Source organism: Mauremys mutica, chromosome 9 (assembly GCF_020497125.1).
Source record: "Mauremys mutica isolate MM-2020 ecotype Southern chromosome 9, ASM2049712v1, whole genome shotgun sequence".
NCBI classification, from domain to species: Eukaryota; Metazoa; Chordata; order Testudines; family Geoemydidae; genus Mauremys; species Mauremys mutica.
The window spans coordinates 92,294,187-92,310,316 of NC_059080.1; the positions used below are offsets into that span (position 1 = coordinate 92,294,187).

General features: G+C 39.3%; 1 protein-coding gene across 3 annotated transcripts in view; it reads left to right on the plus strand.

Annotated features, from left to right (window-relative positions):
• Window positions 1–16,130, plus strand: part of NAALADL2 (N-acetylated alpha-linked acidic dipeptidase like 2) — a 907,975-nt gene that overhangs the window by 682,993 nt on the left and 208,852 nt on the right. For all 3 annotated transcript variants that reach the window (XM_045031272.1, XM_045031273.1, XM_045031270.1), the window contains one exon: window positions 2,299–2,418. In XM_045031272.1, coding sequence (XP_044887207.1) covers window positions 2,299–2,418 — 120 coding nt within the window. The remainder of the gene's footprint in view (window positions 1–2,298; window positions 2,419–16,130) is intronic.

The window sequence follows — 16,130 nt, forward strand, 5'->3', positions numbered from 1 at the left end:
ATGTGGAAGCCACAGCTCTATTAAAAACAATTACTTAAGTGGGATAAACAGTCCAAACTATGGGTACGTCTAGACTACCTGCCGTATCGGCGGGTAGCGATCGATTTCTTGGGGATCGATATATCGCGTCTCATCTAGACGTGATATATCGATCCCCGAAAGCACTCCCGTTGACTCCGGAACTCCACCAGCGCGAATGGCGTTAGCAGAGTCGACAGGGGGAGCCGCGGACATCGATCCCGCACCGTGAGGACGAGAGGTAAATCGATCTAAGATACTTCAACTTCAGCTACGCTATTCACTTAGCTGAAGTTGCGTATCTTAGATCGATTCCCCCCTCCCCAGTGTAGACCAGCCCTATGTGGCAGGGTTGTTCCTGTGCAGAACTCAACTGGCACCACAACTGGCACCAATGACCTGGGTGAACTATAAGCCTGACATTGAGCATGGAGGCCATGCCTGTTCTACACCTCAGGCCTGCCCAGGGACCTTGACTGGAAACCAAGGTTCCAAACTGTTCCCCTCCTCCATGCTGGAGGTTGGAGAGGGGAGCTGCATGAGACCCATGGAAACATATTGCCCCACTATGCAGTGTTGTACTCATGTCAGTGTCCATCTAGCCTACTGAGTTACATGGACCTCAATTTGGACCCTTTGAACTCATCCTATTGGAACCACGACAGATGCTTCTGGTTGAGATTTTTCCTCCCTCTCTCTCCTAGTGCCATCAAAGCTGCACCCTGGTTAGCTAGCGAGATGACATTTGTTTTACTGGGGAAAATGATTAGGAGAATTATATTTTTACTAAAAAAAAAAAAAGAGAGACTACTGATAGGGCATTTAACTAATTGCATAAATACTCATAGATCAGAGAGCTTCAAAAACACATTGATTAGAGCTGATAGAAAAACATGAGATTAAGAGGGAAATTTATGATTGGGGGGGGGGATTTCCCCACAGGTGCTCCAGCCCCGGAGTACCCATGGAGTTGGCACCTATGTATGTAGCAACTGGGTTAAATCATATTAATCTTAGCAATAGATGTTGGCATCTCAGCGGTGCTTGATGCAGGGCTGACAGAAGGCCACCCCAGCTGTGTATGGCATTAACTGCACTATACACTTTGATCTGCTGGGTATTCTCTGACATTTAGAAATAAAGTTGCAGACTATGTAAACCACATCCAGTGTCTCCTGCCCTCCTCCTGGTGTAGCCAAACAATGAGAGAAGGAAGTTTCCATACATACAAGCCATTAATCGCGTATATGTTTTAGAGTCCCCATGACTAATAATTATTCAGTTATCAACCAGGTGGGTTTAAAAGTTAGAGTCAATTTGACATGCACAATTCCTGGGCGGTTAGCTTCAACTGAATGGTAAATCAGCAGCAACTCAATGAAAATAACTTATCCGACATGCTATCCAGCTTAAATAAGATTCCAATGGATTGCCGTTGATCAATTGAAAAGAAGAAGCCTGCAGTGAAGTTTCTGGCTGCTGAATTAGAATAATAGATCAATAAAGGGTTAATTGCTTATCATTTGTTGGAAGCAGCTAGCACTTATCAAAACCTCATCCTTCCAACCTGATTATTCTTCAAAACAAGAAGAGAGGAAAAAAATCAAGTTGAAAGAATCCATGTGACTGAGTGGGAGCAAAATTTGTTTAGTTCCACTTCAAGTCAGCTTTACATCAGATGTAATGGTGCTACCCCCCTTCTACTCAATATAAAGAGCCACTTCATGCAAAGAGCAGCTCATTATTGAGAAAGCAAAGAGGATCTTTTAAAAAAATAATTGAAGTGGTTCCTACATACTACTTCCCTTGTTTAAAATGTAGTCAAATGACAACACTGGATAAATTATGCAATTCAAATCTGAATTTGGGCTCCTGGTCTGAAAATTCAAGTGCATTTAACTGTTTGATAATGATTACTTTTGAAGTTTGGCTTCTGTCAGACGCAAGTTTAAAAGCCCTTCTTGTTGTTTCACAGTATGTAATGTTTTCACTCTCAGCTTTGCAGCTATAGTCATTCTTAATTCCTCCAGGGCCTGTTTGCATTTTGTTCAGATGATGTGTGAAATGGAATTATAACTTTTGCTACAGAGAAATAAAACTCAAATATCCTTTGAAGTTTTAAAAATGATATTATAGGAAAATAAAGTTAAGTAATACTTAGGGAATCATAGTGGAGGAAAAACATAGGGTGTATTTTTTCCCTTAAAGGAACTAAAGTAAGAAAACAAGCCTTAATTATAATCATGCGTATTAATAACCATTCCTGTGCTTGTGTTGTAGGATCTCAAGAAAGTTCTCCAGAGAAACATTGTGGCTTATGTTAGCCTCCATAACCCAGTAAGAGGCAACTCAAGTTTGCATCCTGTAGCATCGCCTTCTCTTCAGCAACTGGCAACAGAGGTTAGAGATATGATATTCTCCTTACAGCTCAACTTCTCAGATGATACAATTCTTCCATTTATGTTGGTTGCTTTTACTTAATTTCACAATGAGATCCTTCTGAGTGAATACTGACAAGTAGAGTTTAAGGCCAGAGGGACCACTAGACCATCTCGTCTGACTTCCTGTGTATCAGAAGCCAACACCACCACCCACACGCTACCCCCAACAACCGAAATTAGACCGAAGTCTTACAGCCCACAGGCAACTAGACTATTATGTGCCACAGAAAGAAAACATCTTCACTGTAACTTTTTTGATGTTCAGTGGCTGTTTTCAATCAAGTAAACACACTAACCAGACTTAAATACTTACCATACAGATTAAACAGTGGGCAGAAAGGATAACCTACATTTCTATACTAGCTCTACGGAAAGCCCTCAAGAGTTCATTATACTAAGTCTCACTACGCTTGCATGCCCTTCAGCTTTTCCAGTTCTTGGCAGCTTTAAAGTAACATATTTCCTATTCATTAGCACAATTCACATTTTCCTCTTCCTTTTATGATCTTTAAAAGCTGTTTATCAAATGACATTTAAACTTGTAAATTTACCAGCGGTAACATTTTGCACAAAGGGAAACAATTACCGCTCCTCTAATCAGCAGTGTGTAAAGTGAATAGGTCAAATTCTGAACTCTATTACACCATTGTAGCTAGCAAGAAGTCATTGGAGTTATTCCACAGTTACCCTGGTGTAACGGAGCTCAGAAATTGGTCTAATAACCTTTCTATAATTTCTCAAAGGTTACAGAATTCAATATCATTTAAAATGAAATGGAAATATTTTGAAGAATGCTGAATGAAAACCCTACTCGAGCTGGGCAAATTTTTCATGCAAATAGATTTTTGGTTAAAAATGTGCATTTGGTGAATGGTTTTGGTAATAAATAAATAAATAAATAAAATTGGAAATGCTGAAATGGTTTGTTTCAGCATTTCCAAAACAAACTATTTAAAATGTCTAAAACACCCTCCCCCATCAATGGAAATAAAACATTTTGTTTCAGCAAGAAATTAAAACAAAAATTGTCAGATGCAAAACAAAGTTTCTTTTCAACATTATTGGTTCAGCCACCAAACTGAAAAATCACTCTTTCACCCAGCTCTACATCCTGCATTTAGTTGCTTTTCCCGGGACATATTTCAGACTGAATAGATTAATGGGAATACATAGAATTTGCCACCCATATTCCTACCTGTTCTCAGCTGGTACCTTATTCTTTTTTCCCATTATCCTGATTTATTGTTATATAAGAGGATCAGAAGCTGCAGATTGACTGAAGCAGTGGCATCATATCTGGGAACACTGTGTTCTAGTACTTATGAGGATATATTAAAACATGGTATCTTTTGTCACTTCATAGGAGTTGAGCATAGGGTGGACATATTGAAGGTAACCAAGCCACCCATGTATTTCAGTGCCAATTTTTCTGTTTTGCATACTCGTGTATGGAAAGAACTAAGGAAGGAACTCTGATGGTCAATTACTTGTTTATTCCTATCGTAAACAGAGTGTCAAATTTCTGTAGCCAAGCACAGTTCAATGCTGAAGGAGTAAGATGCTATTATCAGTGAAAGGTGAACCAGTTAATCTAAGGGTGTTTCTATGCTTTAACCCCAGGGTTAACCCGAGGGTGTGAGTCCTAGCTCAAGGAGACTTACATGCATAGAATGTAGCTGCCACATCACAAGTGGCAGGAGGGGCTAGCCATCCCCATTATTTACCTGTCTTACATAATTGAGTTGGGTAGCTCAGCCTGCTGGTCATGCTGCCACAGCTACACTCTGTTATTAGCTCACTGAGAGGTAGCGTAGTGTGATTATGTCTCTCAAGCTGGGAGTCACACCACCAGGTCAAAGGGTAACAATAATAAGAATGGACCCGAGTCTGACTCAAACGTTGGATTAATTTAGCTTTCCTGGGCACCTTCTACTTCTGGATCCCAGCCTACATTAGAAGCAAAAATTCTGGAACAGAGCAAAGAAAGATATTCTCTTGTCCGGGGTTTGTGGATTCCAGGCAGGATTGACTGATTACTGATGTATAAGATGACTTTTCCCCCACCTCAGAAAAAAAAGGGGCCTTTTTTGGCTGAACATTTTATATAGAACCGTAGGTATGATTATAAGCATTCCTTGGACCGATCAAGGATTATTTTGTTATAAAAGTTTAAAGAGATGTTTAAATATATATAATATATGAGTGGTGCCATGTTGATAGACTGCAAATCCCACTATGGAGAATTTGCAATCTTGTTTCCGTGAAAACTGGATCCAGCTCCTCTCAGAAAGTTGCAATTTTAAATCATATATTTAAGGCATTAAGTCCATGAGGCATTCTGTTTTTCTGATAAACACTGTTTGTTTTGTTAGTTTGTCTTCCTATCCTACCCCATCCTGATTATCTGTCTGTTTTGTCCACCTGTTTTACCTTGTCTAATGCCTAGGTGGTAAGCTCTCTGAGGCAGGGACTGCCTTGTTACTTGCTTGTATAGTGCCCAGCATAACAGGGCCCTTATCCTGGACTGGGGTCCTAGGTGCAATTGTAATATAGATAATCACTCTTTCCTTCCAGGAGCCAGCTTTTTCTCACCCAATGTGCTTTTTTATAGCAAGGGCAGTATTTTGTCTAAACAATGCAGTTCTGGGTTTCTGCATTCTTCTCTGACACACAAAAATGTTAAAGAAAGAAGACAATGTTAAAACACCACAAAAGGAACCTGTATTTTTTGTACAGTGATATCATTTTTAATTAACATAAATGCCATACTGGTTGTGACATTTAAAAAAAATGATGTGAAGTACTGCTTCCAAACACTAGCCAGAATTGTTAGTTCATGTCAAGTATATCCTGAAGGCTGGAAAAGCCAGACACAGATCTTTCGTCTGTTCCCATGGGTGCTCTCAATTTGCCATCTGCTTAGGACACTTCCATGCTACTCACTTTAAAGAGAAGAATGATCCCCTTATAAAGAATATTAATATCGCTTCCAGCAGTTGCTGAAAAGGCCAGATATTTATGGGATTATCTCAAATGTACATCAGCTTAAATGGAGTGAGTTCTGTTTTTTTGGAAATTGCCTCCTCTTGCAGAAATTGTCAATTCATTCATATTAGATTCTTGCTAACAGAGGCAGGTTGTAAAAAGTGCTTAAAAACTCCAGCAAGAGCCAAAGATAATTGTAAATACTGTAGTTTATATTTAACAGTTCATCAGAAACAGGGTCCTTTGAGAACAGGCTTGTTAGAAACTGGAGCTGAAATCTGTAATTCAGGGTTTATAAACCTGTTTTTAAAAGGAAACGGAGAAATGACTATTCTGGTTTTGCCATATAGAAATGTGAAATATTGTGGACCCATGGCAGGTATCTGTGGTATGAAAGCACCTAGCAAGAGAAAGGCATCAAAATTGGATTTTCAGCTCTCTCTCAAGAACAAACTATTTCTATGAGGCTTCCGGCACTTTGTGGTTTTGACTGGGTTCAAAATCTCTCTCTCTCTCTCTCTCTCTCATATTAGAGGTTAATAAACATTTTTAATCTGCTAAAAGGTTCATTTCAGCTTCTCAGCCCAAGAGATGGGCAGTAGTTTGGAGAGGTTCATATTATATCTTTTGCCAATCTCATTTACTGAATGAGAAGCTAACAGGATGGCATACCCCAAGACCCTGAATAGAGTCTCATGCAGGATTTTTCTGCTGACCCACACTAGCCTTAGGTGCCAACACCATTCATTAACATTCAGGGTAATTACTGCTGAATCATGCTGTCTGGTGGGTTCATTCATTCCAATAAAAGAGTTGGAGGAGGCAAGTAGGGACCTAAGACAGAGGAGGTCCTGCAGGGAAACTCTAAGAACAGTCAGCATCAGAGAGGAGCTTCAAGCTGAGATTTATTTAGTATTATTATTATTGAGTTACCAATAACACCAAGCCCAGGAAGGTGGTGAGTTGGGTACTAACTTGGGAACTGTGAGTTCTGTGGAAGGACAGAGTAAGGACTTGGTCTGTTCAGAGAGGAATATTTTTTTAGAATAGTTTCTTATATAGAAGGTCACATCTTCATTTAATTAGCAGGTTCAGAGGGGGTGTTATTTCTTGATACAGAAACAATCTGCAAGTACTAATTTCATGTGCCTGTCAATTGGAATGTTCAGTGGGATTCTGTCTGAGAAACTGAATTAAGCAAGAAGGCTAATTTAAATATTTGGATTATTTAACCAAAGAGGAATTCAAACAATTCCAAGACCTTGACACGTTTAGTGTGAACTCTTTTTATTCAGCCATGCTAATTACTGTCCACATCAATGAAAGAGAGATACTGCCAAGTAACGTTTGTGCCTCTGACTGTTTTGTAAGGAAAGTTATCATTTACTCACTTGCTGTGTTAATGAATCACCATTTGCTGGCAGATTGTCATTGGCAATTCAGGATTGTTTGGTGCTGGCAATCTGTCCCCCTAAATAAGACTATTAGTGGATTTGTCTAGAATTAACATTTCACAAGTATAAAAGTTACTGTGATTGACAAATTAATTGCCATTTTCTTTTCAGCCTGATGCTATGGTCAGTGCTGATAACATTATAGAGCAATTACTTTTACTGAACCCAAAAAGCCCTGCTGATTCATTCTTTCTTTCTTTCTGAGAAAAACAGCTACTGAAAACCTCCACTAAATCCCTCCAAAAAGCCATGAGGGTTTTATGAGATGGAACACAAAGCACATATAGCTGCCATTCACCTCATAATTATATTCACCGCCCTGCTCTTTAAGCAATGGGGAGGTGAGAGGGGGTGTCATTACCAGATGCCCTGTGCACCTTCTGGAAGTACCTAGAGTCTACCAAACCAAGCTCCCTGCCCCCATCCCTCTCTTTACACCACCAATCCCCTTTCTCTTCTGGGCAGTTTTCTTAGTAAGTATAGGTTTAAAAAAAAAAAGTCAACAAAATGGCCTGAAAAGGAAGCTAACGTTTTTTTTTTCCTCAACATTTTTCACGTGTTGTTTTGGTTATTGTTTTTTCTCCCTTCTTCCTCTTTTTTTTTTCTTTTTCCCTGGAAGTCCTTTTTTCTTTTTGCCATTTGTCATTGGAAAAGGTATGTGGGGAGGGGGAAGGGAAAGAAAAGAGGGAAGAAAACAAAACCCAAACAATTGAAAAAACAAAAATGTATCAAAGTTATCAAAACATATATATAGTCAGAAAATTTCTAATTGTTTTATAAACAATATTTTAAAACGTGATGTTTTTCAAATTTTTCATGAAATACACCATTTTTCTATCAGCTCTGCTAGTAAGCCTAAGACATGTAAAAAGAACCTTGAAGATCTCATCACTTCCCTCGTCGCTTTTTAAAATGGTGAACTTTGATTCACAGATTGAAGGTAGAGCTAAACAGTTCTAGTATCAAAGTACTCTCAGATATGTCATATAAATATGTTATATGTCAAATATGCCATGTAAATACTTGAGAGGGACACACAAGTTCAAAAAATAAAACTCTAAAGCCTTGAGTTTTTGTATTGAGTGTGTTTTATAAATGCACATTATTATTTCTTAATTATATGGTTGCCTTTTCTATTTTAAGATGAACTTTTAACAGAAAGTATCTTACTTCAATAAATGTATCCTCTGATAGACAGCCGTATGCATGGCTGTGTTGTAAATCTTAATTTATTTTAAGTCAAGTCATTGATCATTTTGCCTTCAAAAGATTATCATCTTTTAGCAGAGTTTGAACTTTTCTCAGGGTGCTTCCACATGAGAGACCAGTGGACAATAGGACAATAGGACAATAGGACAATATTTCAGGAGGCCTTGGGGTAGATATTGGAGTCTTTCCATCAGTTTAGACAAAAAATATCCAAAGAGCCCACATTTTAATTTTTTCAACAAAAAATGCTTTATAAGCAAAATAAAACATTTGACAGAAAAAGTTCATTTTGGTTTAATGTTATGGTTTTTCACTGAAAAAACCTAAGCATTATTGTGAGGTGAAAATCCTGCAAAAAATAATTGGAATTTTTCAACAACCCCTATTGAAAACGTATGTGATTCAGATAATATGTGACTTTCACATTCATTTTGGTTTTCAGAAATTAAAGTTAAGTTATTTTAGTTTGACCTCAGATAAAAATATGTGTCAAGTAGCTCCTAACTTCTTTGTATTTTAGAAATTATAGATGGAAAAAGATCTATTAAGCTTCCTACTCTGTTCTTCAACCAGTGCAGGATCTTTCTTTCTAGAGGAATGCTTTGTCCAGTCTAGTTCAAAATGACTCATGCGATAAGGTATATTATTTACAAGAACAGTTTAGTTCTAATTATTTCCCTTTGAAATTTTCTTCTTCATGACAATAAAAAGTCTTTCAGGTAGATAGTTGAAACTGAACTTCTAGTGCTCATGAAAGATGCCAGATTCACAGCCCTGCAGATTTTAAATCCTCTGGTTCACCAGAGATCGGGTACAACTTCACTGAAAACTGTTCCCACACTGTTCTGCCATTGTTCTGCCACTGAGCATTAATTTGAACAGTAATGATCATTAACAGCTAGAATGTCTCTAGCAGTTGGAAAGTAGTTCAATCTTCATGGCCTGCCTGTCACTTTCCTTTACTGCTGGATCTCTCGATAAAGGCAGCAATTGTGGTGGTTTAAGAAAAATCCAATAGGATATGAACTGATATTACCAGCACATTTCACATAGGCCACTGAACAGCAATAAAATAACTTTCTGTGACAACTCACTAGAGCTGTTTTCAAACACCTAGTCACCTAGATTCGAAAAGCTCCCTGTCCTGTTACCAATTCCCTAAGCCATCCAGTCCTTCAGTAAATTGAACAGATAATTAGGATAATCTCCCAAGTCTTATATGGAATCTACCCTTCCTTTAGATAACAGCCAACTACATGTAATATAAGTTTGTTTGCTGAGCTATCTTACCTCCTTCCTATCAGAAAATATATTTGTTGAATTGATCACGCAAATATATTGCCCTATGAGTACACACACTTTTGGGATTTGGGGTTGATCATGTGTAAAGAGGAAATTTTTTGTGGCTTCTTAGAATATTAGTAGCATATCTCTGCAGTTTTCCCAAGCTTTCTAGAAAAAAAATATTTCAGTACTTCAAACAGGTCAGACCCTTCAAACCTCTGTTTCTTGAAACATAGCCACAAAGATGACCGCAAAATCTGTTTTGTAGATTTCTATTTTAAGATGTAAATGCTTAGGTACTCCATGTCTTTGTACTGTCTCTTCCTCGTGGTATAATTACTTGGAGAAGGTTAAACTTTTAGACTTCAATAGGGAATTTAGCATTAGAAGAGTTGAAACATTCTTTTCTGAGGAACTTTAACCAGAAACATTACCTTTCACATCTCAGTGTCAACACGGAGTTTAAGCAATCATTAGATTGTGAGGTTTCTAAGGTCATAATGATCTTGGGTACAGTGATTCTTTTCAATTACTCAGGAAGCTGGCTAAATCCCAAAGTGTCTGGGTAGTTGTTCTTCTGTATTAAATCCAAAATTTCTAAATGTATTTTGACGGATACAATCTTGAAAATCTATTAGCCTTAAACATGTAACAGTTACAGCTCTGAAGGACTTTCTATCAGCCAAGACCTCAATACAATTAAAAAAAAAGTGTTTCTGATCAAAGAAAGGAAATTGCACATAGGTCAAAAATAATTACACCTTTTATAACAGGAATTATATTTTCAGAGAATCAATACATCTACATACATGTTAGTGGGAAGTTTAGTATTTGAAATACTAATACGGCTCAGGTAAGCATGTGATTGTGCTTCATTAACTTCAGTTTTGCAGAAGATTATCACGTCAGGCACATGACTCTCTAGGTAATATTTTAACTGACTTAAAATGGCACAAAAATGTATGTAAGGTAGAAGATGCTGTGTGAGTGACCATATCAGAACAGAAACATGTATTTTGCTTTAATTTACAGTATGCTTGTATTGCTGTAAATACAAACAAATTTCTGATTCACTATGAAATAACATTTATTGAGTGCAAAGCAGGGCATTTGTAATAGAGAATTCTAAATGTGTCTCGCTGAACTGAAGTAGCCAACTAGCTAATGAACCTGGAATGAAAGGTCCTGTGTTAAAACACAGCTTGATTAAGCTTGGAAGAGTCTCCCACTCTCTATCATCCAAGCTCTTTTCTCCTCCTCCAAATTCCTTCTTCAAACTCACTTTCATTTCTCACCAGTGATCTCTTCTTTGAGCTATTGTCCCATGGTTTTTCTTGTGTTTGAATCTAAATATTTCAGGGCAGGGCATGTCTCACTTTGTTCATAAAGTGTCATCTATATTAATGTTATGGTGCAATTATTATTATTTTATTTATTATTATCATTCACCTAGTGAGGTTAAAGATTTAATTCCTATCTCACTACTAAAACTGTTAGAAAACAGGTGTAACTCAACTGATTTAAGTATAATTACTCCTGGTTTATACTGTGGTAAGGGAGAGGAGAATTGGGTTCTGGGTTATTTCCCTATAAGAATGACAGACGGTGTTCTGCCCCAATTCTGTTGCATTCTCTGGGAAAAGATATTTATGTCCATGTTGGAATAAAAGACTATGCAAGAACTACAGAATGCATCTGTGACTGGGTGCCTGGATGGGCCACCCTGAGGATGCTGTACTCAGGGCAGACTACAAGAAATAGGGCAGAGAATCTTAAAAACTGGTTTATTCTATATTTAGATTCACCAAACCAGTAACAAAACAGCTTCTGTAATACCATACTAGTTTCCAAGACACCAAATAAAGTCCCCTTTAAGCATCCGAGCCCTTGATTCCCATATAGACAGCCAAGTCTAATATAGTGAGTGGTTACTGAAAACCAGATTCACCAGGTCCACCCATCCCAAAGGACCGGACACTGATCCCCCAGGTCAATATGAGTTTCACATCTTACCCAATAATCTCACAGATGCCAATCCTTTAGTAACTAAAACTAAAGGTTTTAGTAATAAAAGGAAAAAAGAAGGAAGAGCGTTGCGGCGGTTAAGAGATCAGTATACGTCACAGATATGTGAAAAGTCCTTAGGTCAGTTTCATAGTAGAGCTGGGCGGGCTGCTGATGTGTAAAAGTCTTTCTAGAATCAATTTAAAAGCTTATCGTCCAATAGGCAGTCCTGGGGAAGAGTTTGTTCAAGTTCTTCCATGAGAATTCCAAGGTAAATTCAGAGTAAACCTGGAGACCTCAGTCTTGTGACTTGGACTTTCCCTGTCAAAGGTTAAGCAGATCTGAGATAAAAAGGATCAGGCCCGTGGCTTTTTCTTTATAGATTTCTAGCAAGTTGATAAACTTCCTGACAGCAGTTGTCACAGCAGGACCTTTCTCCAGTGAAGAACAGGCAGTGCAAAGTGTTGTTTTGAAGCTAATCTTCTCTTTTCTGGGCACACACAGGTGAACTGGCTGTATTCATTAACATAAGGTAATTAGCCATTCAGACTGTCAAGACAGTTCACTATGTGGAATTACAAGTTTGGAGGAGAGATTAGGACAATAATATTACAACACCGCAAGTCACATCTAAATGATAAAAGCAGCAGAGAGTCCTGTGGCACCTTATAGACTAACAGACGTTTTGGAGCATGAGCTTTCGTGGGTGAATACCCACTTCGTCGGATGCATCTAAATGATAATATCCCCTTTTGATCTCTGAATCAATAGAATACAGTAATGAAGCATTGTGAGACAAGAACAGGATTTTAGCATTTACAAGCTAATTAGATCACATTGTTAAACTTCTAACAAGATACAGGTAAACACAGACAAATACACTTAGTATATACCCTTGATTTCTTTTACTACAAATAAATGGGTTAATGATTGCTGGTCTAGGACATCTCTGTGAAATTCACATACAAGTAGATTGTTTTGATTACATTTGAGTACTTCTCGTTAAGTTGTTATGGGTCACACCTGTGACGTTACAGCCTATACGATTTTATAAAAATATGCTAATGAATGAATATAATGTAACGGGAATATGCTTCATGCAAAGCTTGTAATCTACTGAGTGTGATCATCCTATTTGTATAAATGTACCACTCTTGTATCTGAAACTAGAAATATGAAATAGAACTTTGAAGGTCTATTGTAATTATGTAAAGTGTGAGCCATTAATGGTGGTTTGGAATCTTGATAAACTCCCATTAACCAGGGCCATTGACTGGATGGCTCTGTTTGCAGGCAGCCTTCCTGTGAGTCAGGCTCGGAGAAATGAAGGCTTGGAGTCTTGCAGTGACATGTGATCATGTCACCTGAACTGGAATCCTTCTTTAACCTGGTGTCTTTCCATTGAGAAGGAGGGGGTGGGAACCCAGAGAGGGACAAAGGATTCCCGCCTTATGCAAAAGATATATAAAGGGGAGGAACAGAACAAAGGGAGGAGAGGAGCCATCATGAGGAATCCCCTAGCTACCACCTGAGCTGGAACAAGAGCCGTACCAGGGGAAAGAATTGTGCCCAGGCCTGGAAGGTGTCCAGTCTGAAGAAAAAACTGACTGAAGCATCTCTGAGGGTGAGATTATCTGTATTCAGTTTGATTAGTCATAGATTTGCGTATTTTATTTTATTTTGCTTGGTGAGTTACTTTGTTCTGTCTGTTACTACTTGGAACCACTTAAATCCTACTTTCTGTATTTAATAAAATCACTTTTTACTTATTAACTCAGAGTATATGTTAATACCTGGGGGAGCAAACAACTGTGCATATCTCTCTATCAGTGTTATAGAGGGCGAACAATTTATGAGTTTACCCTTCATAAGCTTTATACAGGGTAAAACGGATTTATTTGGGTTTAGACCCCATTGGGAGTTGGGCATCTGAGTGTTAAAGACAAGCACACTTCTGTTAGCTATTTTCAAATAAACCTGCAGCTTTGGGACAAGTAATTCAGACCCTGGATCTGTGTTGGAGCAGATGGAAGTGTCTGGCTCAGCAAGACAGGGTGCTGGGGTCCTGAGCTGGCAGGGAAGGCAGGAGCAGAGGTAGTCTTGGCACATCAGGTGGCAGCTCCCAAGGGGGTTTCTGTGATTCAACCCGTCACAACACCCCAGTTGATCAGTCTGTCAGTGTCTCAGCATTTGATCCTGTACATCAGAGACTGGTTGTCAATGGCATCAACTAATCAGAGGTACGCAGATGACATTGGGCAACTTCTGAATGATGCAAGGACTCAGTTTGCTTCATGAAAAGAAAACTAACACGAATGTTGTCTATTCTTATTTTTGTTAAATACAATACTGATCATCTTGCTTTTAACCCTGTCTGCAGTATATCTAGTCACTATTTAAAATACCTATAAAGGAAGGTGCTACCGAATTTTCTTCTCCTGAGGTACAATTCATCCTCCTACTCATGGCCTAACAAAGTTGAAAGCCAGCTGTTATATTTATGCACACATATAAATGAACATGTGTGGGTATCTGTGTGAGATAGATAGATAGAGGACAACTACCATGGTGGAAAAAAGTATAATAGTACTTATTTCCTTAGGGTAGAGATGAGAAGTATACAACTTCTGACCACCTATAAAGGACAAACTGGCGTTCTGTGAGATACACATGGGAATTCCACATTTTATTTTCTTTAATATGTACTTTTAAAAAGACACATACGGGATTAGATAGCTCAGGGGATTGGTGCCAGAACATGGCATATTTTGGGTCTGCGTCACCAGTTCCAATCCAGTCCAGGATTTTGTCAGTAGTAGTTTGCTAACCTATGGAAATGGTGGCAGTCTCACAGCAATTCCTAATAGGCAGGTATCCACATTCCAAAAATACTGGCTGCATTAATGTTAATCGACACCTTCAGCAGAGGTACCAGGCAGTAATATGAATGGTGTGGAGACCTGGCTATTCACTGTCCCACTAGAGGGAGTCCATTCAAGTCATGATATGAGACTAGAGCTGGCTTGGATTTTTTCAGCAACATGCTTTTTTTTTTTTTGCAGGAATGTATTAGTTTCAGTGAAACACTTGGGGAATGTTGTTCACGTCTAGAATGGAATTTCTTTTCAAAATGTGACTGTGAGTGAGTTCCCACCCTCTAACAGTCAAGTGGTTAGAACATTCACCTAGGATGTGGGAGAGCAAAGGTCAGGTTGTTGCTTCAACCCAGACAGAAAGCCAGGATTTGAACCCAGATCTCCCACATAACAGGTGGTGACTTGAGATCCCTGATCACTATGCTATTGCGTATGTCTCTCTTGCTCTGGTTTTACCGAAAAAACACAACCCCTCAAAGTTCTTAGATTGGCAGGGCAATGAGGGAAAGCTTGTGCTGCCACTGTTTGTGCATTGTCCGCTGCAAATATAAACAGGCTGAGTGCACAGGAAAGAGTCAAAAGCACTAAATTCACTGACATTTAAATGTTTCCTTCCACTTCTTTGCACTCTCAGCTTAATGGCTAGATTGAGCCTTTAGACTCACTCCTGTGTAAGGAGTGGTGCATGCTGTGAGCTACATGATGAATGAAGCTCACAGCCCCTCTGGCTCAAGGGGAAAGTAACCTGTTCCTGCTTTCCCTATATTAGCTCAGCAGGGCTGGGCGGTTAATCGATGGGGGCAGAGCCAAGGTTTCACCCAACTCTGTGCCCATTTCTTGCCCACCAGCACTAGGTGCACAATCCCTGTTATCTGCAGCGAAGATACAGGGAGGCTGTGCTGAGACGCATGTGTGTGTTGGGGGAAGGGGTCAAGGAGTCACACAGTTTGACTTTAACACTCGGCCACAATCTGGCCCTTAGAGACAAAAGAAAAAAGAGAGGGCAGGGGGAGGCCGACGTGTTTGTGTTTTTCAGCAGCGTGTCTTCATTTCCACCTGATGTTAAATGAGGCATAAAGAGCAAAAGACTGAGATCAGTTCTGCCCTCAGTTACACCTGTATGACTCCATTGAAATGAATGAGGTTACATAGGTGTCAGGGCAGAACTTGTCCCTACAACTTTAGTTGCCTGTGTGATGACTAGAAGAATTGTTGAAGGAGAAAGTAGTTAAGGACATTGAGGCTGTGGCTACACTTACACTTCAAAGCGCTGCCGCGGCAGCGCTTTGAAGCGCTAAGTGTAGTCAAAGCACCAGCGCTGGGAGAAAGCTCTCCCAGCGCTGTCTGTACTCCACCTCCCTGTGGGGAATAACGGACAGCGCTGGGAGCCGCGCTCCCAGCGCTGGGGCTTTGACTACACTGGCGCTTTGCAGCGCCGCAATTTGCAGCGCTGGAGAGGGTGTGTTTTCACACCCTGCTGCAGCGCTGCAAATTTGTAAGTGTAGCCAAGCCCTCAGGTCAATGGTAATTGGGACAAAATACAACATGGTTTTAGAAAAGGTAGATCATGCCAAACCAACCTGATCTCCTTCTTTGAGAAGGTAACAGATTATTTAGACAAAGGAAATGCAGTGAATCTAATTTACCTCGATTTCAGTAAGGCCTTTGATACGGTTCCACATGGGGAATTATTAGCTAAATTAGAAAAGATGGGGATCAATATGAAAATTGAAAGGTGGATAAGGAATTGGTTAAAGGGGAGACTACAACGGGTCGTACTGAAAGGTGAACTGTCAGATTGGAAGGAGGTTACTAGTGGAGTTCCTCAGGGATCAGTTTTGGGACCAATCTTATTTAAT